This window comes from Bos javanicus, chromosome 1 (assembly GCF_032452875.1).
Source record: "Bos javanicus breed banteng chromosome 1, ARS-OSU_banteng_1.0, whole genome shotgun sequence".
Taxonomy (NCBI): domain Eukaryota; kingdom Metazoa; phylum Chordata; class Mammalia; order Artiodactyla; family Bovidae; genus Bos; species Bos javanicus.
In genome coordinates this window covers 56754150-56778893 of record NC_083868.1, presented here as the reverse complement: position 1 = coordinate 56778893, position 24744 = coordinate 56754150, and the positions used below count along the sequence as shown (strand labels likewise).

Below are 24744 nucleotides of genomic sequence, written 5' to 3'. Positions count from 1 at the left end.
TTGCTCAATAGTGTCTGACTCATTGAGAGGAATACTGTAGCCCACCAGGCTCCTCTGTCCATAGCATTCTCCAGGCAAGGATACTGGAATAGGCAGCCATTTCCTTCTCCAGGGGATCTTCCCGACCCAGGGATCGAACCCAGGTTTCCTGCATTTCCGGCAGATTCTTTATCATCTGAGCCACCAGGGAAGTCCCCTTAGGTTTCCTGTCCTTTGGCAACTGCTTGACCCATGAGACATCCACCTGGTCATGGAGTTAACCAAGAAAGGAATGGTGTACATCAAGAGACACTACGGGGGCTCTGTGGGCCATATACATGTACACTGTCCCACAGGCACGGAATAGATTAAGGGACAGTGATTTGTTACCACTTGCTTCTCTCAGTGAGAATTTTTTGAGATCTTACTTTGCTCATAGACATATGGGTTTGAAAGGTTTTTGCCTTAGAGGCAGACTTGATTAAGTAACAATTAGTGTCTTCTTTCCAATACTCAATGAAAATCGAATTAGAATAACAACATTACCACAGTGACCCTAGCCCCAAGCAGTCACTTTCTGAGTGGGTCTCTGCAGCCTGTGAACAAGCTGTGTAGTCATTCAGCATTTTTAATTTCTGAAAATAGCTGTGTATCCCATTCCTACCATTTGTACACCCTAGGAATCCAGAGAACTGTTTGGGTAAAAGAAGGAAAAAAAAAAAAAAAGAACAAAGAATTTGGAGTCCCAAGCTGTCTGGGATTTGCCTGCTGAGTGATATTGAGAAGGGCACTCACCTTGAATGAGTCTCAGGTTCTTTATCTCAAAGGATATCATTGGAAAATGACTCTCCTCTTACAGGGCTCTTATGAAGATTAAATAAAACCATACTGGAAAGTTTTGACATACTTAGCTTTCTCAAAGACAGAAATTTGACTGCAGAAATAAACTTCAAAAAAATTCCTGGTATAACACATGAAAAATTTGTGTGTTACATTAAAATCAAACAAACTAAGCAATGTTTGTGAACCAGGAAAGAGAAACAATTTTCTCTCACAGTTTCAGAAAGAGATTAATGGACTAACATGTGGGCAATTGTTAATGTGCATGTGTTGTAGTTACTTTTCTGGAAGGGAGGAAAACCACTGTGATATTGATTTTTATGCCTGTACAGGATCAAATACACAATGGAGGTGGTGGTGCCATAAATAATGTACTCTGAGAATCCAAGCAAAGAATTTAGAGAGGACTCCCGCGTCTTTTACACTTAAAATACAGATAGTATAGCTATTTGGTGGGTATTTTTCCCAGAACAGAGTGTAGAGAACATGAGTTTTGGAGTCAGACAGACTCCAACTTAAATTTTACCTCCTCTCACTAGCTCTGTGACTTGAGCAAGTATGTAAATTTGTTAAACGGATTAAATGGAAAAGAAAAAAAGATAAAAGCAATAGTTCAATTCTTGGTCCTAAGAAGTACCAGATAGAGGTGAAATGTTGCTATTTGTCCCTCTATTTCAGCTCAACTTTTCTCTTTATCCTAATGTTTAGTTGGCAAAAATGACAGTATGTGAGCAGAGTTCATGTGGGGTCAGATGCATTAGAAAAGGGCGTTCAGTGGACGTGGTGATGCAATCCCTGTTTTCAATGCCTTTGCTGTCACACGGTTAGGTATGTATGAGGCAGGTCAGTAAAGAAACTCTTAGTTAACCAACCACATCTCATGATGGCATTTCTTTACCTTGATCTTATAAATGCTGAGGAATTGTGGCTGCTTTGGAATGTCTGCCAGATGGCTAATTTAATTTTTAGGATGTATCTGAAAAAATAGTGCAATCCTCATTCTGTCTACATTCCTTGGGTTCAGTTGAGTGGATATTAGCGAGGTAAAGTGAGATAGTAATTAAATCCTTGAGTTACCAGAGAAAGATTAAGATGGTGTAATTTCTTTCTCTGGAAATGGTGCCGATGTTGTACTTTGGTTGGGGCTCATGAATCTCTGGAAGAGAAAGGGGCAGAGATCTAGCCTGAGAATTGCCTAGGTTTCTTTAGGATGTATTCAGGACTCCAGTGATTGCCACTAGGAGTGGAAACACTTCCCTTTGCTCCTCACCCACTCCTCCCCTTACCTTTCCTCAAAGAAGGTCCAGTCAATGCTGGCCTTTTGGTTATAGTGGTATCCAATGGTCCGGGGACATGGCACATCCAAGGGCCAGTGAAGAACCTCTGACTTTGTTAGTCAGCTTGCTTTCCTCAGTGACTCCCCCCAGTTTAAGCTCCTGCATGTGCTTAATTCCATGACCACTTGGGGAACACAGTGGGTTGGGAATGAGGCAAAAGTGAGTAGAACCCTGGCTCAGCCTCTGACTGACTGAACTTGGGCAAAATAATTATCTTCTGAGTTCTAACTCCTGACATGTCAAAGGAGTAATACTGTCTATATAATCTAGTCAGTCTCAAGAATAATCTTCCACCACTTAATATATCCAGTATGCATGAAGTGGGAAGAAAAGCTGGGTGTACTCTCAAGGGGCCAGCAGCATTTTGGTCTCAAGCACAGGTAAGACCTAGTGTGGGACACGCAACCTACAGGACTGTGGGTGAATCTGGCCAAAGCATCTGAAGTGCTGACAGCCTTCTCCCTCTTTCAAACCACCTCCATCATTATCTCTAAGAGTTCTGGAAACTGGCCAGATGTGCACTTCACATTTTACTGAGCATAATATTGTCACAGAAATCTATCAGTTTCTCATAATTCATCCAGAACATTCCCAGGAGTTAGCCCCAGATTCATCCAAAATCACACACGGGGTTTCTGCCTGGGCTGCACTCTCAATGGCCTCAACTCCTGCCTCGAGTTAACCTCAGGAGCCACTTAAAACCTGTGGTCACCAGCCTCACAAGGGGACCATTCCAGTCCCGTGAATGATTGACAAAAGTAGTATCAAACATTACCTGGTCTCACACGTGGCCAAACTCCTTCCCCAAAGGCAGTTCAAAAAAAAAAAAAAATAGGGCCTCCTTATCACCAGGTTTCTAATAATTATAAGAACCAGGAACCATATCACAGAAACTGCCAGACATACGCAGTGACAACAGGATGATGTTTCTAAGACGAGACCTGAAGAAGAGCAGATCATGCTCACTAAAAATAGCATATTTCCAGAATGTGTACTTGGAGGGGAAAATTCCATGTTTTTTGAGAATTATGCAACAACCTCAGTCCTTTGCTAGAACAACTTATTCTACAGCTAGTCTGTTTTCTCCTATTAAACCTCCAGCAGCAGGAGACGCTTCTCCACAGCCACAAGCTCCTATATCTGAGGTGGTACTAGATATCCAATTTGTGTGTGAATCTTTTTCACATTTGTTCATTATAGAGCTGGGAAGGGCCCTGTGACATTTACTGCTCAGGGCAGGATAAAAATGTGCTCTGGTCTGGAAAGAATACAGACTATAGCTTCAGAGAAAGATACCTTCTATGTTGCCTTGTGTCTATTCTTTAGAGAGAATCAAGCAAGGGCTTTAGCGATCCTTCGTCAAAGGTAGGAAACAGCTTGGTATCAGTAAATGATTGACCTGCTGCCTGGGGTGATCAGCTTAGGTAAATAAGCTTGATTCTGCTCCAGCAATTTCAAGACTTTTAACTCCCTAGGTTCCAGAGCAGAGAAGAGCACAGGGCTTCCTGAGAGACCTTGTTATTTGAAGTTGACAGTCCTCTGCATGGACAGTGTGTTCCTCAGAATAATTGCTAACTGTCCTCTCTGGTGTATCTTCAATCCACACAAGCAAAATTCTGGAACAAAGCCATGACCACTGAAAGAATTTCAATAAATTTCAATAAATAGGATTTTTTTTATAATGAAAGATTAAAAGTCTTTTGAAATATGTCGAGCAGCTCTCAATTTTCAAAGGAGAGAGAACCTGGAAGAAAATTACAGCCCATTCTTCAGAACACGTTAGTGGACAAATGATTGGACTAGCCCAATACACACACACCCTGACCACATCTTCAGCAGAACATCATGAGATGCTCTGGCTACGAGGTTGGGTCAAGTGTTAGCTTTGTGATCTTCAGAGAAATGCCCGTGAGCAGACAGAGCACCTACCTTGATTGCTGCTTCTCAATCTGGTTTCTTCCCTCGGCTTCCTTCCTGATTCAGCAGCGGTGGCCTGCAACTGCTGTAATCTTTGTGGAAGATTTTGGGATGTTCGGAAGAAGAATGGACACAGGCTTTTACATTCCCTCCAAGCACAAAATTTAGATGTTCCCCTCCATTTCCTTTCCTGGCCTCTCTGGCTCCTGCAGACAGTGGTCACGAGCAGTAACTTGCTTGCAGCCAGGTATGTTGACAGATATGAAGGCGGGAGCCCGTGCTGGTCTCAGCTGCCCTGACTGGCCAATCATTACATACCAGGTCAGACTCTCAGTTCTGCTCAAACCCAACCAGAGATCTGAGTGACAGTCAGCAGCACTACAGGGGGCAAAAGACAGGATCTGTTAGCTATTTAACAATCTAGATAAGCAAATATCTTACAGGTGGATCTATGAAGTAGACAGGACAATCATATCTGGGAGGAAATCCCTTTTATTTCATTCCTTTTTATTTTAGCAATGTCAGAAGGGAATTTGGAGGTCACTTAATCAATTTTTTGAAATTTAATAAGGAAATGTCTTTTATTGAACTCCTGTCCAGGGAGAATCATCTGGAAGTACCTTGAACAAATATGGCTATCATTTACTGAGGGTGTACTATAGTTTAGTCATTTTACATATATTGCCACAAATCCTCATAAATATAACCTTGAGATTTTATTCTTTTTTTATGGATGAAGGGACAGAGGCTCAAAGGGGTAATGGTCAGGCAATGAATAGGTGTCTAGTCAGGATTTTAGGGCTTCCTAGGCACTAGTGGTAAAGAACTCGCCTGCCAATGTAGGAGATATAAGAGATGCAGGTTCCATCCCTGGATCGGGAAGATCCCCTGGAGGAGGGCATGGCAATTGTTCCAGTATTCTTGCCTGGAGAATCCCGTGGACACAGAAGCCTCGCGGACTACAGTACATAGGGTCGTGGAGAGTTGAACACGACTGAAGTGAGTTAGTACACGGCACACAAGCCATTAAGTTGGTGATAATTTGTTATAATAGCAATATGAAATGAATACAGATTCTCTCAGAAATGCTCTTCATGATGCTCACTCGCTCACTTAGCATCCCATTCCACATACGAATGCTTTTTATCACCATGATCTACCTGCTTGAAATGGCAGCTCATGAGTTCTAGTTCTTTCCTGCACATTAGGCACTCAGGGGGGCAGTTGAAAAATGATGGAAAAGGGCTCAGAGACTAGATTCTGCTGCCAACTCTGCCCTATGCCAGGTGGCTCTCTCTATGGTTTTGTTTTCTCTCCTGTAACATTAGCACTGGGACAAATGCTTTTTGGTCCTTTCCACATCTAAAGTCATAAGATTCTAAAATCTCAGTCATAAATATCATCGTCACATTTCTCTCAATCTTTTCTGATGTGTGGCAAGTTATTTCTACACCCACTGGCTGCTGGTGGGGGATACTTTTGTAAAAGGCAATCTAATATCACATTTCACAGAGACCATGAAATGAAACTCTCTGGGCCCTGATTGAGAAAACACCCACTGGGGATCAGGGAGGAAAGTCTTTAGGCCAAAAAAGCAGAGATATTCTCAGGTTAAACAAAGAAGCACTTTCAGTGGCCTCCCTGTTCACCAAGAGCTCGGCTTTTCAGGGCCTTTCTCCACAGGATAAATCTTGTTCTTTAGACCCCTTAGATTAAAGCCATGTGCTGGCCCAAGGCTTCTCTGGATGGGATGATGCTACTGGACAGAGGCTGACACTTCTGGGTCCTCCTTCTCCATCCATCCTATCCCCAAACACTGCCCAGCTGTGCAAACATCCTGGACTGAGTAGCACTTTGGTTTACTGGCGCTCATCCAGGCCATCTATCCTGGGTGAGGTTTGAGGCACATGGGTTTTGGCCATGATCCCTCCATTGCAACCCTCCATCCTGAGAATGAAAGGTTTCAAGTCTTAAAGATAATAACACTCCTTTAGTCATAGTGAGCGGATCTGCAGAGGGGTAAACAAAGAACATACTGCTGATCAAGAAGAATTCCTTTGGGGCAGGGCAGGGGGAGAATCCACAGCAAAAATCCAGGATACTCAGGCATCTCAAGTTCAGGAAGACACAGAAAAGGAAACACTTTCCAAGTTGGAGGAATGGTGTTTGGTCTCTGCATTGAGCGCTAACTGGGTACAGCTGTCCCTGGAACTGAGTGACCCCCAAACCTTTCTCTCCTGAGTTTAAACTGCTGCCCTGGACAATGTGGCGAGAGGATAGTCTGAGCACAGACTTCTGCAGGAAACATGAAGAAAGTTCCCTTATGAAAAAAAGAGGTGATTTCCTATCTCAAATAGCAGTTTATTTATATAGTTAGTTAGTGAGTTAAAGATGTTCAACCAAAAAGAGCCCAGCCAAACCCAATTCTTGGCTAAAGTGTGGTAGAATCAATTATAAGTTTTTTTCAGCCTGGGAAAGAACATAAATTTAGGTCATTCCAATAGCTTTTTCACAGTGGACTCTTTTAAAAATGTAAATTTAATTTGAAAGGGAATTTTATATCCCTTTTGAAAAACCCTGATCACTTGGTACAAAGAGAAGGCAACCACAAAAATAAATACAATACAAAAAAACTTAAAAAAGATAAATACAATAGAAACAAAATGATATTTAATATTTGCTTACCTGGATGGTAAAGAATCTACCTGCAGTGTAGGAGACCAGGGTTCAACCCCTGGGTCAGGAAGATCCCCTGGAAGAAGGAATGTCAACCCACTCCAGTATTCTTGCCTGGAGAATTCCATGGATTAGAGGAGCCTGGCAGGCTACAGTCCACGGGGTCGCAAAGAGTTGGACATGATTGAGCAACTAACACTTCACAGATACTGTCACCTTTTTGTTTTGTTTTTGCTGAATAAACAAGCGTCAAAGAAATTTTTGTCACTAAGCTGAGACCTTCCCCTCAACTGATCAGAATGGTTAAGTGATTAACGATATTAATGTTAATTAGGGTATGGCCACTTTCCTCCTTGCATCATTTTACAGACCACCAGTGATGTGAATCCTACTCTCTGAGCAATGCATATTTGGTCCAGTGATTGTGCAACATGGTCTGAATTTATCTGCTTTCTCTTTCATTAACTGGTTTTTGTTAAATCATTTACCAGTGGACACAATGGCTAGCAGTCAACTATGCAGAAAAGGCTGTGCTCAGTGCTCTTTGGAGGGGTCGATGCAAAGTCCCCACCCTAGCACTAAGACTAATAGCTAAAGTATTTACTACATGCCAGACTCTGTGCTAGATGCTCTTCACATATTTTCTTATTTGGCCTTCTCAATAACCCTTTGTAGTACATATTGTTAGTCCTATATTCTATATATTTAGATATATTAGTTTGCCTAAGATCACATGGCCACAGTGTGATTGAGTTGAGCTAGAAACCCATGTCTATGCATCTCTGAAATGCCGTTCTCAGTTTCTGGGCTAAATAAAATATTTATAACCCAGCAGTAATATGATAAATTGTGATTAGATAATAAAGGGTTCATACATAATACAATGGTTCCATTATCAATGGGGCAATGTTTCAATGCAAGTATATGTTCAGAAATTGAGTTAGACCGGCAGAACCATTGCACTTTCACCACGCAGGTTACGGGCTTCCCAGATGGTGCTAATGTTAAAGAAACCGCTTGCTGATGCAGGAGATGAAAGAGACATGGGTTCGATCCCTGGGTCAAGAAGATAGCCTGGAGTCGGAAATGGCAACCCACTCCAGTATTCGTGTCTGGAAAATTCCATGGGCAGAGGAACCTGGTGGGCTACAAAGAGTCAGACACCACTGTGGGACTGAGCTCACTCATTCGTGCAGGTGATACCTGCTTCGCTTCTGTTTGGACCCAGTCCTGTCTACATTCTGTCATGTTTTATTAAAATCAAATGGGGTGACTGGAAATGGTGCTTATCAAAGCCAACCAAAGTATAGTATGGTAGATTTACTCAAGAATCACTAAAAGCACAGGCAGAAAATTCTGAATATGACTATTTTCTTTAACTGTTGTGATAACTTGAATAGAAATAGAATTATCCCGAATTACCTGTCCTAAAATTCAACTTCAAGAAATGATTACTTAGAATTAAATTTGATCTCTGTTAAACTTATAAACAGGACTTTCATCCAACCTATTCTTTTTGTAGGGGGAGAGGGCAAAAAGAGAAAGTCACCAAAACTCAGTGGCCTCAGGTACACTATGAAGAAGAATTCTGAATGAGGGAATTACTGAAGTCTTTACTGCCAACAGAAACTGTAGGCCCACTTTTATTTATTCTTTGCAGCACAAACACATGATCTCTTCATTGTTCTATTTCTGGGCATTTGGCAACCACTCAGAGTAACATGGGACAGAGGTGTTAGTCAGAGGAGGGCACGAATGTCAAGAGGACTGAGCCTAAGCCTTGTAGAAATAGCTGAAGTGCTGAGGGGGAAGCTTGGAAAAGCATGGGGGACAAGGCTGTGTACATTTCATGCAAGGCTCATTTCGGGAATCCCAGGCACGTGCGGTTAATTTCAGTATGTGTGAGACAAGGCTGAAAAGGTCTTCATCTAATATACTATAATCAGGTATTTTCTTGATGCTGAGTCTATAACTTTTTAAAACAAAATTAGAAGTGAACCAATAATAAATTGTGCACACCAATGAAGGGAAAGTGCCTGCCAGAGTTTTATATTTATTCTGAGGTTTAAGCCTATTTAGGTAGTTCAAATAAAACACAAGAAAAAACAGCATGTCATCATACCTATTAAACTTTTTTTCACAGTTAAAATGAGGTAATCTGGCTTTACAATGTCTTAGGTTGAATTAAACAGTTTGATCCAGGTTACAAGAAAGACGAGAGAGATATATTTGAACAATTATTTCCTAGGGGGGTAAAAGCCATGTGAAATGCATATGAATAACATAATTATGCCACAAAATACATTTCAGAATGTCAAGCAGTACATATGCAAAATTTTCTAACCTTAAAATTGGTATAACATTATTATTTTTTACTTAGCAAACAGCATGCATTGTCATATAAAACAAGCATAGAGGACAAAATATATTATATAATAGAGAATTTACCAGATTCACATTATCATCTGAATTGACCAAGACTTATTTTCGCTATGACAATCTCTGTATTTTCTAGTCAGTGAGGTTAAGTATTACATTTGGCATATACACAATACAAATAATGCCATACATCATCTGTATGTAATACTTATTACTATCAGGAATTTAGTAAGTATAATAGCAGCAAGGTACCACTGTTTCTAGAATATGTTCTAAGGTTTATCATATTGATACCATAGATTTATGATTGAAGTGTTATTAGTGCTCTAAACTAATAACAAGTGTAAAACTGCAAATGTACAAAGCTACGGAAGGCCTATCTGACTTTTCAAAGTGCTGTGCTTCTCGTTGGGCTCAAAGCTTATGAGCAAGCCCCAACTATCTGAATGAAGCATACTGGCCCCAGTTCTGAGTTCCAGTCAAGTTCTAGTGATGGGGTGGCAGTAGGGGTGCAGAAGAATGCATTGGAGGAGAATAAGGTGCAAAAGCCACTGTGGTCAGAGAGCATTTGCACATTGCTGAATGTATGTGCTTTTTATTGTAAGTTTTGCCAGCATCCACAGTAATCAACAGTTGATTGAGGATGACCAGGAGACAAGAGGAAGCAGTGGTATATATGAGATGAGAGGGAAAGAGATGGAGAATGCCTCTATATTATTGATGGAAAGCCTCAGTAGACTGTGAGATCGAATTTCCAGTGAAGAGAAGATTTTATCCAAACTATGTGGCTTAGAAACAAATTTGAGAATCCTAAGAACAAGTTTTGTTGGAGTAAAGACTAGAATACTATATCCACTGCAGGGTAGAGTTATCGTAGAGTACTTTTACAGTGTCTTAAGACCCCGCTATTTCAACAGCGTCAATAGCATTTTGTATTATATTCCTCTGGTTTAGGACCAATTCAGTGATGACAGTGCCGTTAGCATCTCTATTTCTTGTAAGAAGCTGGGGAAGCCAGGGGATAAGGAGACAGTGGAGCTCTCGGAACAGTTAAGAGCTGTGTTTGGAATGAAAGGTAAAGTTTCTAGCTAAACCACTTATCACCCAGTCAGGTCACTCCTGTGTGTCCCAAGGCAACATCTGTGAGTGACAAAGCTCTGGTGGCAAATACTAGGAGGCAGTATGAGGAAGAGGGAAGTCAGTGGAATTTAGAGTATGTCTGTTAGGGGACAGACATATCTCTGCCATACAAAGTAAATTTTCTATCGGTCTGCGCATTTAATGTTATCAACTTCTATTCACTCCCTTTTGGCATAACATGACTGTTTTAGTGTGTATTTAGGAAAGCTCAGCTCACTAGCTCAGGTATTTCTTTCAGTCTCACTCATCTCATCTTACAGGTCACTAAAGGTGCTACTGATGGACAGGGTCTGTCATCCTAAGCCACTCTCTTGAGAAATGAACCCAGGTAGCATTTCTCTACACATGCCAAACAAGGAAGATTACCACCCCTGTGCACCCTCTGAGCATAGGCATTCAACCTAATTATTAAGGACCTGATATTTGGGGGGAGCTAGTCGACTGTGGTTTGCAAAACTGCAGACAGCATCTTTATCCCGGATGAAAGAACCAATCTGTGCAGATTGAGCACAGAAGTGCTTCTTTGCTTTGCAAGGTGGGGGGCGGGGGAGGGAGTGGTTTCTCATGGCCATGCCCTGATCATTAGCTCATTCTGTTGCCCTCAGAACCTAACAGTAAAAATCTGCAATCAGCCAATGAAGAACATTACAAAAACTTTAGCTGTAGCATGAACAGATTCTGTAAGATGGTATAAATTTGTGTAGGACTTTGGCTTCCTAGAAAAAGCAGCAGTTTAATCTCCATCTTAATCGCTTCTGTTTCTTCACCTTTAGTTTGGCACTAAGCCTCCCAGCTGGGTTGTATGTAATAATAACATCTCTGTGGGCAGCACTTTCTTACTGTAAGATTCGGAAAAAAGCGAAAGTAGAAAATCATTAAATTCCAGAATGCTCCACTACATTGTCTTCTTGAACAGAAAGATAATGTGTTAGATGCGAATATAAGGTCATGTTAGAAGCAGGACTCTTAAGAACAATCATTACCTGGGTTTAGCTCTCGTGCTTTTGTTTTGAGTTTATATAAAATCCTGGGTTTGGGCTGTGGCTTAACTGTTCTTAAGAATTCAAGGGTCTGGACTCAGTGCTGAGGAGGAAACTTAAACGTAGTTACTATAGCATCTAATACAGCAAATATATAATTTTTGGCATAACCCTCTTAGATCTGCCATTAATTTAAAATTTAATCCTCAATAATTGTTCATGCCCTTCCATTAATTCCATCTTGACCTTGCCCTCTAGTCCTAAGAATACCTTCTGCACCCATGAAACCACAGGGGTACCTCTAAAGGGCTCAAAGTTCAAGCCTTTGAACACTGCTCTACTCTGACAGGAGATGTCGTCTGCTGTTTTGCAAACCACAGTCAGCTAGCTTCCCCCAAATTACAGGTTCTTAGTAGTTAAGTTGAATGCCTTGCTCAGAGGGTGTACAGGGGTGGTAATCTTCCTTCTGCAGCACGTGTAGATGGTAACCTTTGCATGAAGCCATGGCGGTGTGGCTATGTGGGAAGTGGTCTAGGGAACTGTAGAAAAACTCAGTATACATTTCAGAATAAATGTGGCCCCAAATCCTGTGAAACTAAAGCTCTCTTTGGCTCAGTCAAGTGGCTTTTTCTCTGATCTTGAAGTTCCTCCTGAGTGAATGCTATAGCCTTATTTGACCTGAAAAGTCCCCAGAACTTGTGAGAAAAAGAAATATGATTGGGTCACCATTTTTTTTTTTTTTTTTTTCTTGTTGGCAGTGGCAGAAGGAGTCATAGACCTAAAGTTTCTTTCCGGTTGGTCCCATCATTGAGTCTCCTGCTTGACTTGAGGTCAAGGAGCAGAACACACACATCCTTTACAATATATTAAGCAACTGAGTCTTAGGGCAGCAATTCTGCCAATTCAGGAGTGTTTATCAAGGATGAACTGTAAATAATCCTCCTCCTATCTCCTAGAACTCCCTGTGCAGAATTTCAAAATGCATGCATGAAGGAGTGAGCATCTACCCCTCCACAAAGAGCAAGGCTCCATGTATGCAATCTTGGTACCGTTTTCTGTGCTTTTTTATCATGCGAACACTGAGGTGCACTTAAATGTTACAACCCAAGTGAAGTGCAACTATATATTTTAACACTAAAGGGAAAAATCAAGTAAACATTTCACTGAATAGTCAGCAGCCCTTGGGTATCATTGGCATCCTGTGTAGATACCTGTCAACACACCTGGCCTCATAGCACCAAGCACCTGGGCAAAGCTGAGGCTGAAATAAAACAGAGCAGAACAATTCTCCTCTTGCCTCCGTATATCTCTTTGCCAAGTAACAAAGTATTAAAAGAAAGGAAATGATCTAGTCCTTAGCAGTTGACCAAGTTCTAAGATCAAGACCAAAATGAAACAATGACAACACAAATAAAACCCTGAGGGTAGGCTAGGGAATTTCAGAGCTTATCACTGAAGTTTAATACCAGAATTGAAGGAAGATTAAGAAAGCGAGGGCACTCACTTTCTTCGGCCTTTCCACAGAAAGCCTTAAAAAATTAATAGCAAAATCCCAGAAACCTCTTTGGAGAGAGATTCAAGTCCAAGAGAAGGGACAGTTAAACCATATTTTCACAGAAGCGTTTGTGTTGTGACCTCTCAAGTTGTGGAAGCTAAAGGCTGGGGCTTAAATTACTCTAAGCAAAACAAAGGCTGGAAGACCAAGCATTGGTGGAGTGCATATGCTCTCAGTAGCTCAGCTCGGACACCCCCACTGCAGGCAGCATGCAAAATCCAGCGATGAGCATCAGAGAACATGATGGAGAAGCTGCTGGGAGGGTGTCCAACCATCTGTACAAACGCACACAGCTGTCCAGGATTCCAGGTTATCTTTCCACCTAAAGGATCCAGATGCTGGCACTTCCTTAGGGATTCTCAGAGAGTTGTGAGGAGTACTCAAGTGCTCACACTTCTGTGCCCAGCATTCTTTCTACTTCCTTCCTTTTCATCCCTCTTCTAGAGGGTTTTCCTCCGGAACCGAGAGATCCTTAGGACCCATTTCACCTTCTGCTCCAGTGTGTGGCTTGGTAGAGGCGTCTCAGGTCTGGACCACACCTACACATGAACACTGTCCCCAGCATGACTGGGGGGACCAGAATGTCTACAGCTTCTATAGTAGAGTCAGAAGTCACTCACGGTCCTGAGATGTGCGGTCCTCTTGAGGGCCATCTGGCCTACTGAGAAGACTTCAGGAAGCTCCTTGGTGAGTGCTCTTGAAGTAAGAAGCACTGAAGATAGTTAATCTATAAGTACATAAATGAATAAATAAATAAATAAAACACAAGAGGGCTCTTTGTAGTTAAGCACCTCTTATCAATAAAAAATAATGATAATAATAATAAAATCCCCTCTTGAGTTTCAAAGCCCTCCTGCAGTGATTAGTAGGCTCAGAATAACCTGCAGAGAGTAGAACAATCGAGACACAAACCGGAAGTGTTCCGACACTGGGTATTACTCGCTGGATGACATATCGTCATCCTAAATGTTCCCGAGGTAGTCTTGTGTTCAAGGATTTACAGAATGGCTCCACATCCACTTGGAGCCTCCTTAAATCCATTGCACTTTCCCACGCATCCTGTGTCTGCCTCCATGATGTCATGGACAAGGTGCCTTCCATTAATGTTGAGTCCCACAGAGCAGACTCAAGTTCCAGACAGACAGCAGTGAAATGCAATTCCAAAATCTGGCTGGAAGATCCCACTCCAAAGAGGACTTTGCCAAAATGATGCAGGCACTTGCCCGGCAGCCAATTTGGGGAGACCTACAGAATTAGATCAAAGAAATATGGCATGCAACAGACATGCATGTCTATCTCTTGTTGGGCCTCAGATGGCAAAGATGTACCAGTGTTGTTCCTTTCAGTTTTAAGAAGGGGCCAAAGAAATGGAGAGGAATCAGTGTTTTAAAAGTGGGAAACATCTTTCCGATACCAGGGACAGTATGCACTGTTTATCTGAAGAATGAAGGTGACCAATTACCAAGCACAAGCATGCCAAGAACAGCTTGTGGCTGAAATACCTTGGTGATAGATACATCTTACTCTTGGGGAGGAAGTGGTGACATTCAACACGCCTAGAGAAAACTGGTGCTTGACCTTTCTCCCTTCAGAGCCCCAGGGTGGTGAATGAGCCACCCCACAAGGCAGTCCACATCTGCTTTGAGCCATCCTTTGGATCAGGAATGCCTTTCTGCTTCAGCCTTCTCTCTGGCTCAAATACAGCATCCTGGAAGACAACAGGGAACTGGGCCAATTAGGGGACACTCCAGCATCCCAAAGGAAGCTGGAGACCCCATTCCCATATTATATGCAACATCATATGCCATTAGGGAGATGCTGACCTTAACCATAAGAAACATGCTTTCTTCCCTTGGACTTAAGTTTTGAAAAAGTCTCATTTGGGAAAAATGCAAGTAATAGCCCTATAATTTTATCCAAATAACCTCGTGAGGAGGGGAAAAAAATGTCCCATCCTCTTACTCACTTCACCATCACTGCCCAGGGGCATTCAATAGGAAACCCTTCAGAACTCTAGCCTGGATCAACAACTTCAGTATTAAGTTAAATAAAAATTAAATCAGCATTTAACCAAAGCTCTATCCTCCTGTAGGAGGTCATTCAATTCAATGACTGTCGTGGCAAAGTCCACCAGGTCTACAAAGTCAGACGTGATGATGTTGACCCCCATGGCTCCAGGCTTCTGAGTCTTCACCCAGTCTAGGATGGCAGGAAGATTCCTATGCAGGAGAATATTGGGGCAAGAGAGGACAGAGAATTGTGTTTAGAAAAAGAAATAACATTTCTGTTAATATAACAGAAGCATGTCAGTAGAGGTATAAACCACAAACCCCCACCCTTGCCTCCAAATTGGTCTACTTAAATAATCTCTTTGAGGGACAGAGTGATGTCTATTTCATCAGACACCTGTACTTTCAGAATTTCTGTGCTGGAAGAGGAAATTATTTGCCTCAATCACCAAAGAGACAAAATGTCAACAGGACCCTGAAAAATTAAGATCAAGAGTGTAATTATTGGAGGGTTCTTTAATTTTTTTAACCATGAAATTTTTTTATCATGAGAACTTTAAACACATTGCGACACTGAAATAAACTTATAGGAAGCATCTCAAACATCTAGGTTCTACCACTAACGTTTTACTCTATTGTTTACCACATATCTGTCCATCGTGCTCAGTGCATGCTCAGTCGCTCAGTTGTGCCCAACTCTTTGTGACCTTATCAATCAATATTATATTTTTTGACAAATTCCAATTACAAACATTTATATGTGCGTGTGTGCTAAGTCGCTTCAGTCATGTCTGACTCTTTGCGACCCTATGGGCTATAGCCTGCCAGGCTCCTCTGTTTATGGGATTCTCCAGGCAAGAATCCTGGAGTGGGTGGCCATGCCCTCCTCCAGGGAATCTTCCCAACCGAGGGATCGAACCTGCATCTCTTACGCCTTCTGCGTTGGCAGGTGGGTTCTTTACCACTAGCACCACTAGCATTCCCCTCAATACCTCAGTAAGAAGATCATTAACTAGGGTTCAGTATTTCTTTTCAATTTTTCTTTTGACATAAAGTTTGTACACAATAAAATGCACAAATCTTAAGTGAACACTAGTTGAGTTTTGACAAATGTATATACATAACCCATAGCCATCTCAATGTAGAGAACATTACCAGCATCCCAGAAAGTTCCTGAATTCATATTCCCCATCAATCCCTGCCCCCACTCTCCCAGAGGCAATACTTATACTGACCTTCTTTTAAACACAGATTAAATTTGCCTGGTCTAGAACTACACATAAACCATGCATTCTGTTCTTGTGTGTAAGGCTCTTTCACTCAGCATTATGGTTTTGAAAGTCATCTGTGTCACTGCACACATCAGCAACTTGTTCTTTTTTTAAATCACCTGATAATATTCCACTGTATGCGTATGTTGCAATTTATCCACTTTCTTATTGATGGGTAAACAGGCTGTTTCCAGTTTTTGGATATTATGAATAAAACTGTTATGGTCATCTTTACATAAGTCTTTTTTTAATGGACATTTATTTTCATTTTTCTTGGGTAAATATCAAAGAGTGAAGTTGTTTTATTATATGTGAGATTTACATTTGGTTTTATAAGAAGCTTCCAGATCTTTTCCCAAAGAGATTGTTTCATTGTACATTCCATGAACAAAGTGTGAGAGTTCCGGTTGCTTCACATTCTCTCTCAGATTTGGTGCTATCAGTTTCTTTTAATTTTAGTCATTCTAGTGGGTGTGAAAAGTTACCTCATGGTGTTTCACTTTGCATTTTTCTGATCACTAATGATGTTGACCAGTTTGTCATGTACTTACTAGCCATTTATATATCTTCTTTCAGAAGTATCTACTTAATTATTTTATCCATTCTCCCTTTTGCTCTTTTTCTTTCAACTGTTGAGCTGTAGAAGTTATTTATATATTCTGGATACTATGCTTTTTGAATATTTTATCCTCCCCTGTAGCTTGCTTATTCATTTTCTCAATGGCCTATTTTGGTGAGCTGAATTCCTTAATTTTGATGGAGTTTATCTTTTTTTTTTCTTTTATGGTTTCTGTAACTTAAGAAACTTCTGCCTGCTCCCAAGTCACAAGATATTTTCCTGTTTTCTTCTAACAGTTTTATAATTTTAGCTTTTATGTTTAGATCTAAGATCCATCTCAAGTTAATTTTAATATGTGGTGTGAAGTACGGGTCAAGGTTCACTTTCGCCATATGGATACAGCAGTACGTGTGGCTTCCTAACAGGCCAGTGCTTGTTCACAGTTGTCTTACAGTCAGTCTCATGTTATAATCTGAGGACTTTCTATGTGAAAGCCAGAATGTTGTGTCCAAAGAAGCTCGCAATTCAGAGATGTAAACAAATGATGACAGCTTAATGTTACAGTTCCTATTAGCAGTAAGTGGTATAGAGGAGGGTAACGAAGCACCGAGTTTTACATTATGGTAAAATAGCTCACTAAATGCTTGCAACGTTGAAGATGCTGCAGGGAAGACACAAACCAGGGCTGATGTTTGGTTAAGAGATTGGAGTATTTTTAGGAAGGATTTTCTCTAGGTAAAATCTGAAAACAAACTGCGTTTATTTCTCAGTGGCCCCATTTCTCTTCTTTTGGTAACACCGTCCTTGGTTGTCACCTTCTCTGCTCCGTGTTCCTGGGAAGCTGCCCTCCCTCTTCCGAGCACAGAGCTATCTTCTCAGTCTCCCCCAGGCAACCTGGTCAAGGCCACACAGTGCTTTGTCTTTCTCTTTCTTTCCCTTTTATCCTGACAACTATAATCAGTTCTGGGTCTCTTCCCTTGCTCAGTGGACTCTACAGTCAGCCATGGGCTAAAACACATCTCATATATTGATTTGCATTTTTAGATTCATTGCTGATTAGGACTTAGTAGGCCACTATCACAGGGGTACTTTCATTTTTAACTGGGACTCCTGAAGACTTAGTAACACCCTTGATTTGACTATAACCTATATTCAAAGTCTCTGTGGCTCAGTCTCTCCCCCAGTAAAATGGGGACCATAATAATACTTCATACAGATTTGGGAGGAATTAAATAAAGTAATGGAGGCTTCCCAGGTGGTGCTAGTAGTAAAGAACCCGCCTGCCAATGCATGAGAAATGCAGCTTTGATCCCTGGGTCAGGTAGATTTCTTGGAGGAGGGTGTGGCAATCTACTCTAGTATTCTTGCCTGGAGAATCCCATGGACAGAGGAGCCTGGTAGGCAACAGTCCATAGGGTCGCAAAGAATCGCACATGAAGCAACTTGGCACAGCACACACAACACAAATAAAGTTGGCACATAAAGTAATATGTGTAAAGTGCTTAGAGGAGGGCCTGGGATATAATAAGCACTATGTAAGTATTGGGAGAAGGAATCATAATGGTAGAGAGATTTGAGGGTGGAGGTAGCAAACTTTCCTAAAGCACAAAATGCTATGTCCTGAGAGGGGAGGGTCACAAATGCAGTTTTGCTTTGGAGACAGAGATCTGGAACAAGGAGTGGCCCACATGAAGGTCACAGCAGCACAGAATCGGATGCATTCAAGCCTTCTTGGGAAAAAAAAAACACCCGCTTGTCTGTATTTAAGGATGAAATGCAGGTGCCACCTTCTGGTCATCACGGGGAAATGAGGATTAAGCGTTTGGTGGAGGCAGGTCGGCTGACTCAAGCCAGAGCCAACAAAGAGCTCTGTGTCACCTTTGTGTTCACGTGGCAGCCTTCCCCAGGGCAAGGATCAGATAACCAGGATTGCGCACAAAGAAAGGGGAATGCAGAACCCCCTGTGAGCACGAGCTGCTTTATTTTCTTAACTCTTAGCCTTCCCCAAGGCCTCTTTACCAAGAGATCAGTGCAGATGGCTGAGCCACATACTGCTTACGGTCTGTGAGGCGCTGAATCTCACAGGCTGCAGAGCAGCTCAGAAAGGTCCCTCTGGCTTTCTACCCACTGAGAGCAAGGCTGGCCCATTGTGGGGATGGGCTTGGCAGGCCTGTTTTGTGCCAGGCGCTGTGGGAGGTACTTTCCTGTTGAGACTCCACAATCTTGTGCGGTGTTACTAACCCCACTTTACTGTTGAGAAAAACCACAGCTCAGAGTCCTCAGGAAACTTGTCAAAGGCAGCCTGTTGTAAAGGGATTGCATTAGTTTTTCAGGGCTGCTGTAAGAAAATGTTTGAACACCAAAACTTTATCTCCCCACAGCTCTGGAGGTCCGAAGTCAGAGATCAAGGTGTCGGCAGGTTTGGCTTCTGCTGAGGCTGGTCTCCTTGACCTGCAGACAGCCACCTCCCTGTGTACTCACAGGGTCTGTTCTCTGTGCACACCCATCCCCAGGGTCTCTGCATATCCTAATCTCCTCCTCTTACGAGGACACCAGTCAGATTGGATCAGGGCTCACCCAAAGGGCCTCACTTTAAAATAACTACCTCTTTAAAGCTTCTTTCTCCAGATACAGCCACATTCTGAGGGACTGGGGGTTACGACTTTGACATGTGAATTTCCAGGGAACACATGAGTGTGTGCTCAGTCATGTCTGACTCTGCAACCCCATAGACTGTAGCCCACAAAGCTCCTCTGTGTATAGGATTTTCTAGGCAAGAATCCTGGAGTGGGTTGCCATTTCCTCCTCTGGGGGCTAAGATATATCGGGCTAATAAGATAAAACAATCCTTATTTTTAAAGACTTCCTCTCCTGTGTAAGTACAACTCTCTGCACAGACTTCATCATAGAGAATCCCATGGACAGAGGAGCCTGGCGGGCTACAGTACATGGGGTTGCATAGAGTTGGACACGGCTTTCACTTCACTTTTTTCAGTGTTACACAGAAATTTACATGTTTATTTTTCCTCACAGAATGTACATCTGTGGGGGCAGAGACTAGATTATTCATCTTGTGTCTCTGGATCTAGCTCCTATTCATCACTGAATAAATAAATAAATAATATTACTCTACAAATTTACCAAAGGCATAAGGAAATGATATGGATATGTGAACATATACTATACAAAGAAAAGTTCATAGTTCTGATCTTGGTTTATGAAACTCTTTCCCAAGTTAACCACAGGTAATTCAATGAAGACAGTAGAGCCACAAAGAAAGGGGTTTTTTAGTTCTGCTCATGGCCAACACAATCAGGAGCTCTCAGGTTGTTATCCAAACCACTGCCAGATGAGCTCCTGTTATAGGAAGTCACGCTACCCAAACTAACCAGATAAACAGGGACACATTTTTTGGGTGGATCTTTCATTATCTGAACACCAGCACTCAGCACCTAGAACAGAACTTGGGAACGAAGTGATTCTTGTAAATATCCCTTGTTACCCAAATATATTAACTTTCTCAGCTCTGACTGCAAGGGATGCCCTATTAGGTAGATGTATTTATAACATTGCATTTATACACAGGCATAGGCATACACACATACTTGTACGTATATAAAAGCCATCCTTTTTCTTGACAATGCCTATCATTTATCAGTGTCCAGGATAAAAAACATCATTTAATACAACTGGAGCTTCTCCTGCCTAACTGTATAGTCAGGATCAGTTCTGCTCCAGGGATGTATCTGAAGCTATGACATGGTGGGTGGTATCCTGAGCTGCTTCTTAGGACTGTCACTTAAGGAAGGGAGAAGTGAAGTCGGTCAGTCGTGCCCGACTCTTTGTGACCCCATGGATAGTAGCCTGCACCAAGCTCCTCCATCCATGGGATTTTCAAGGCAAGAGTACTGGAGTGGGTTGCCATTTCCTTCTTCAGGGAATCTTCCCAACCCAGGGATCGAACCCAGGTCTCTCAGATTGTAGACAGACACTCTACCGTCTGAGCCACCAGGGAAGTCCTAAGAAAGGGAGAAGGACACTCTAAATCCTGGGTGGGCCACCTCTGAATCACTAGCACCTGGCCCAGAAGCTTCATTTAATGCTTCATGAGAGTGTGAGTGCTTGGGCAGCTTCGAGGGCAGGGCAAGAACAAGACAGAACTGCAAGCCCGATGTGAATAGGAGCAGACTGCTGGTGGCTGAAAGCGCTTTGCCTTTGTATTGAAATTTAGAGTATTCATGGTACAATATGTGTATTTTAACAGAATATTTTATTTAGAGATCCTCTGGCTATGGTTCATGCAGGTCACCTCAAGTGCACAGCTTTTTCAAATACTATGCTTTTGGAATTTTTGTTATTTTAAATCTTCAAAGTATATAGTTTTACTGCTGTTTATTCAGAAGAAAATTAAGATAAAGAGATTTTTTTTTTAACCCTCACTTGAAGGAAGGATGCTCATTCCTACCTGTGGACCAGTGTGTTCTTGAGGCCGCCAACCAGGCCCCGGGCAATGGTCTTCACTCTGGGTGTGAGGATAGCTTGAGACACGTGGAAGGAGCCATGGGGGGAGCGCTCACTCAGCGTGGTCTCCAAGAATAGGATGAGTTTGCGCACACTCGTGGTATTGGCCCAGGGCGCTGGGATCTTCTTTCCAGGCCACAGGAAGGGGTATTGCTTGTAGAAGGGACAGTGATAGAAGATAAGAACCTGAAACATTCAGAACAAAGGAGGGCAGTTCATGAGCCACACTCCTATCAGCAGTTATGCTGATATTCAGTTAGAGGCTGAAAGTACATAGGCAGTGCTTTTACCATCCAAATTCACGGACTTCTTCAATTCTATCCTGACCCCCTGCCCTTGGGAATCGCTGGACCCCAGGTGGAGAACCTCTGCGGTTGATCCTGTAAATTATGACTCCTATGTTCACGGAATTGACCCTGAGCCCTTGGGTTGAGATAGACACACTGAACTAATCTGAGAGGTCTCAGGTTTTCAGTTGTGTATGCTGATTCTGAAGGAAACCTGCCAGGTGAGGAAGGGAGAGCAGGAGCTGCACAAGACAGGGAAGACTTCGATTAGGGGATGAGTCTCCATTGGGACCTCTCAGGATGGTGGTGATACTAGCAGTATTGCTAAAATAATTAGCAAGCTACATCGCAGCATAAATTAGCTTCTGAAGGCAGCTGAGAGACAGGGATTGTTCCAGTCCAGAGCTCTGCTGCTTACGTTTCCAGACTGAGTGAATGAAAGTCGCTCAGTCGTGTCCGACTCTTTGTGACCCCATGGACTGCATAGTCCATGGAATTCTCTAGATCAGAATATTGGAGTGGGTAGCCTTCCCCTTCTTTAGGGGAACTTCCCAAACCAGGGATCGAACCCAGGTCTCCTGCATTGCAGGCAGATTCTTTACCAGCTGAGCCACAAGGGAAGCCCAAGAATCCTGGAGTGGGTAGCCCATCCCTTCTCCAGCAGATCTTGCCGACCCAGGAATTGAACCGAGGTCAGTAGTGTATTTTCTCTCCTCCTGGGTGGCAGGGATTCTTTCCTAAGGGAATGTCCAGCCTGTGTATTTACATTCCCTGAACTGCAATCCTTGGATAGCTGGCCTGAGAGCATAATCCTCCAGGCACCCAAGGGCAAGACTCTGAATGTGGGTCTTGTTTCCGGGGCACATTCAGCTGGTGACTAAGGAGCCTAACTGCTCTGGAAGGCCTGGAGCAAGGGAGCGCCAGGCTCCGTGCACTGAACAGACTAATGGTTGTTCTCGTTGTGTTTAATGGCTCTGAGTAATGTCTGACTGACTACTAATGATGTCTGTGGTAAACACATGTCTTAATGAGGTTAATCACAGGCTCATCGTAAGAAGATTGCCTGGGAGATTGGGGAGGATTTCCTGCTGGCATTGTAAATGGCTTGTTTGGAAGGCCAGGGTCTCCAACATCCATAAGGGTGAAGAGCTGGCTGTGAAATGGACAGTGAGAAGAGAGGCGGAAGGCTGCATGATCCTTCAACAGGGCCCGTCAGACCACTTCCTGTGCTCCTGGCCCCTGGGCAGAGGGTCAGGGGTTGAAAGGACAGTGCCGTTCTTCACTCTGCCTTGGAGAATGTGCAAAAAAGACACATTCTACAAAAGGGGCTTTATGCCTTTCCTCAGGAGCCTCTTGAGTAATCTGATCCTGAAGGTTAGAGGGGTAATTTCTGTTTACCGTAGGGGGTTGGCCTAGCACACCAGGACTCCTTTTACAGAATTTTAGGGGCAGCAGCTTGCCCGGGGCCTGTGTTGGGCATCAGACTCCCAACCTCACTCTGCTGTATTTCCCATCTGAGATATTCTTCCCTCCAGCTCAGCAATTTATGTGCCAGTTTTCTCCTGAGACTCAGATTTAAAATCTCATTTCCTGTATAGAATTATTCTTTAATTGACCTCTTCTTATTTTGATCATTCTTTTCCAAGGGCCCCAGGATGTAGGTTTAGACTATATACTATTTTTCAACTGATGGCTTACAAACGCGTTTCTTCATACAGTACATTTGAGGCAGTTTCGTCTCGTAATTGTATATCAGTTGTCTTATATTTTACTAGTGTCACATATTCTTCTTACCTTCTCATTAAGATTCTAATACTGCCAAATTGTAGATGAAATCTTCTCATTCACTGTACCTTCAAAACCCATAGCCACTAATGTACCGGCACAAACCTGTGAGCTGGGATGTAATTGCATATGGAGTAAATGAAATGTGACTGAATGGTTGTACACTTCTTGCCATTAAATTATGGTAATAAAATACTCTGGGGGTTACATGCAAGGCAGCTCACTACATAATGAATAAAGTTTAACCGCCAGCGTGGCGTGCTCCAACAGTGGGGAGGTAACTGAGGCTCTGCTGGAGATCTCTTTGTTCAGCTTTTAAGAGGCATGGCAGGGAAACCTTTGGGAAAGAAAGTGGAACAAAGGAAGCCCTGAAATTCAAATTGATGACATGAGACCTTTTTCTGACATGTCATCACAGTCTCTTTCCATCATAATTTTAGGGGTGTTGGTTGTTGAATGATATAGATTCAGTTCAGTTCAGTCGCTCAGTCATGTCCGACTCTTTGTGACCCCAAGAATCGCAGCACGCCAGGCCTCCCTGTCCATCACGAACTCCCGGAGTCTACTCAAACTCATGTCCATCGAGTCGGTGATGCCATCTAGCCATCTCATCCTCTGTCATCCCCTTCTCCTCCTGCCCCCAATCCCTCCCAGCAACAGGGTCTTTTCCAATGAGTCAACTCTTCGCATGAGGTGGCCAAAGTATTGGAGTTTCAGCTTTAGCATCAGTCCTTCCAATGAACACCCAGGACTGATCTCCTTTAGGATGGACTGGTTGGATCTCCTTGCAGTCCAAGGGACTCTCAAGAGTCTTTTCCAACACCACAGTTCAAAAGCATCAATTTTTTGGCACTCAGCTTTCTTCACAGTCCAACTCTCACATCCATACATGACTGGAAAAACCACAGCCTTGACTAGATGGACCTTTATTGGCAAAGTAAGGTCTCTGCTTTTGAATATGCTATCTAGGATGGTCATAACTTTCCTTCCAAGGAGTAAGCGTCTTTTAATTTCATGGCTGCAGTCACCATCTGTAGTGATTTTGGAGCCCAGAAAAATAAAGTCTGACACTGTTTCCACTGTTTCCCCATATATTTCCCATGAAGTGATGGGACCAGATGCCATGATCTTCATTTTCTGAATGTTGAGCTTTAAGCCAACATTTTCACTCTTGTCTTTCACTTTTATCAAGAGGCTTTTGAGTTCCTCTTCACTTTCTGCCATAAGGGTGGTGTCATCTGCATATCTGAGGTTATTGATATTTCTTCCAGCAATCTTGATTCCAGCTTGTGCTTCTTCCAGCTCAGCGTTTCTCATGATGTACTCTGCACAGAAGTTAAATAAGCAGGGTGACAATATACAGCCTTGACATACTCCTTTTCCTATTTGGAACCAGTCTGTTGTTCCATGTCCAGTTCTAAATGTTGCTTCCGGATCTGCATACAGGTTTCTCAAGAGGCAGGTCAGGTGGTCTGGTATTCCCATCTCTTGAAGAATTTTCCACAGTTT

General features: G+C 42.6%; 2 protein-coding genes across 4 annotated transcripts in view; both read right to left on the bottom strand.

The window, feature by feature from the left end:
• The window catches only part of PHLDB2 (pleckstrin homology like domain family B member 2), a 241179-nt gene extending 236855 nt beyond the window's left edge, over nucleotides 1-4324 (bottom strand). For 2 of the 3 annotated variants that reach the window (XM_061390175.1, XM_061390250.1), the window contains exon 1: nucleotides 4086-4324. The gene's annotated coding sequence lies outside the window, so the exon portion shown is untranslated. The remainder of the gene's footprint in view (nucleotides 1-4085) is intronic. The other variant, XM_061390336.1, reaches the window with a different exon arrangement.
• Nucleotides 4325-8771: 4447 nt separating this feature from the next.
• Nucleotides 8772-24744, bottom strand: part of PLCXD2 (phosphatidylinositol specific phospholipase C X domain containing 2) — a 52108-nt gene continuing 36135 nt past the window's right edge. The window contains exons 3-4 of the mRNA XM_061389689.1: nucleotides 21108-21349; nucleotides 8772-15022 (exon numbers count right to left, since the gene is read on the bottom strand). Of these exons, the coding sequence (XP_061245673.1) occupies nucleotides 14863-15022; nucleotides 21108-21349 (402 nt within the window). The 3' untranslated portion in view covers nucleotides 8772-14862. The remainder of the gene's footprint in view (nucleotides 15023-21107; nucleotides 21350-24744) is intronic.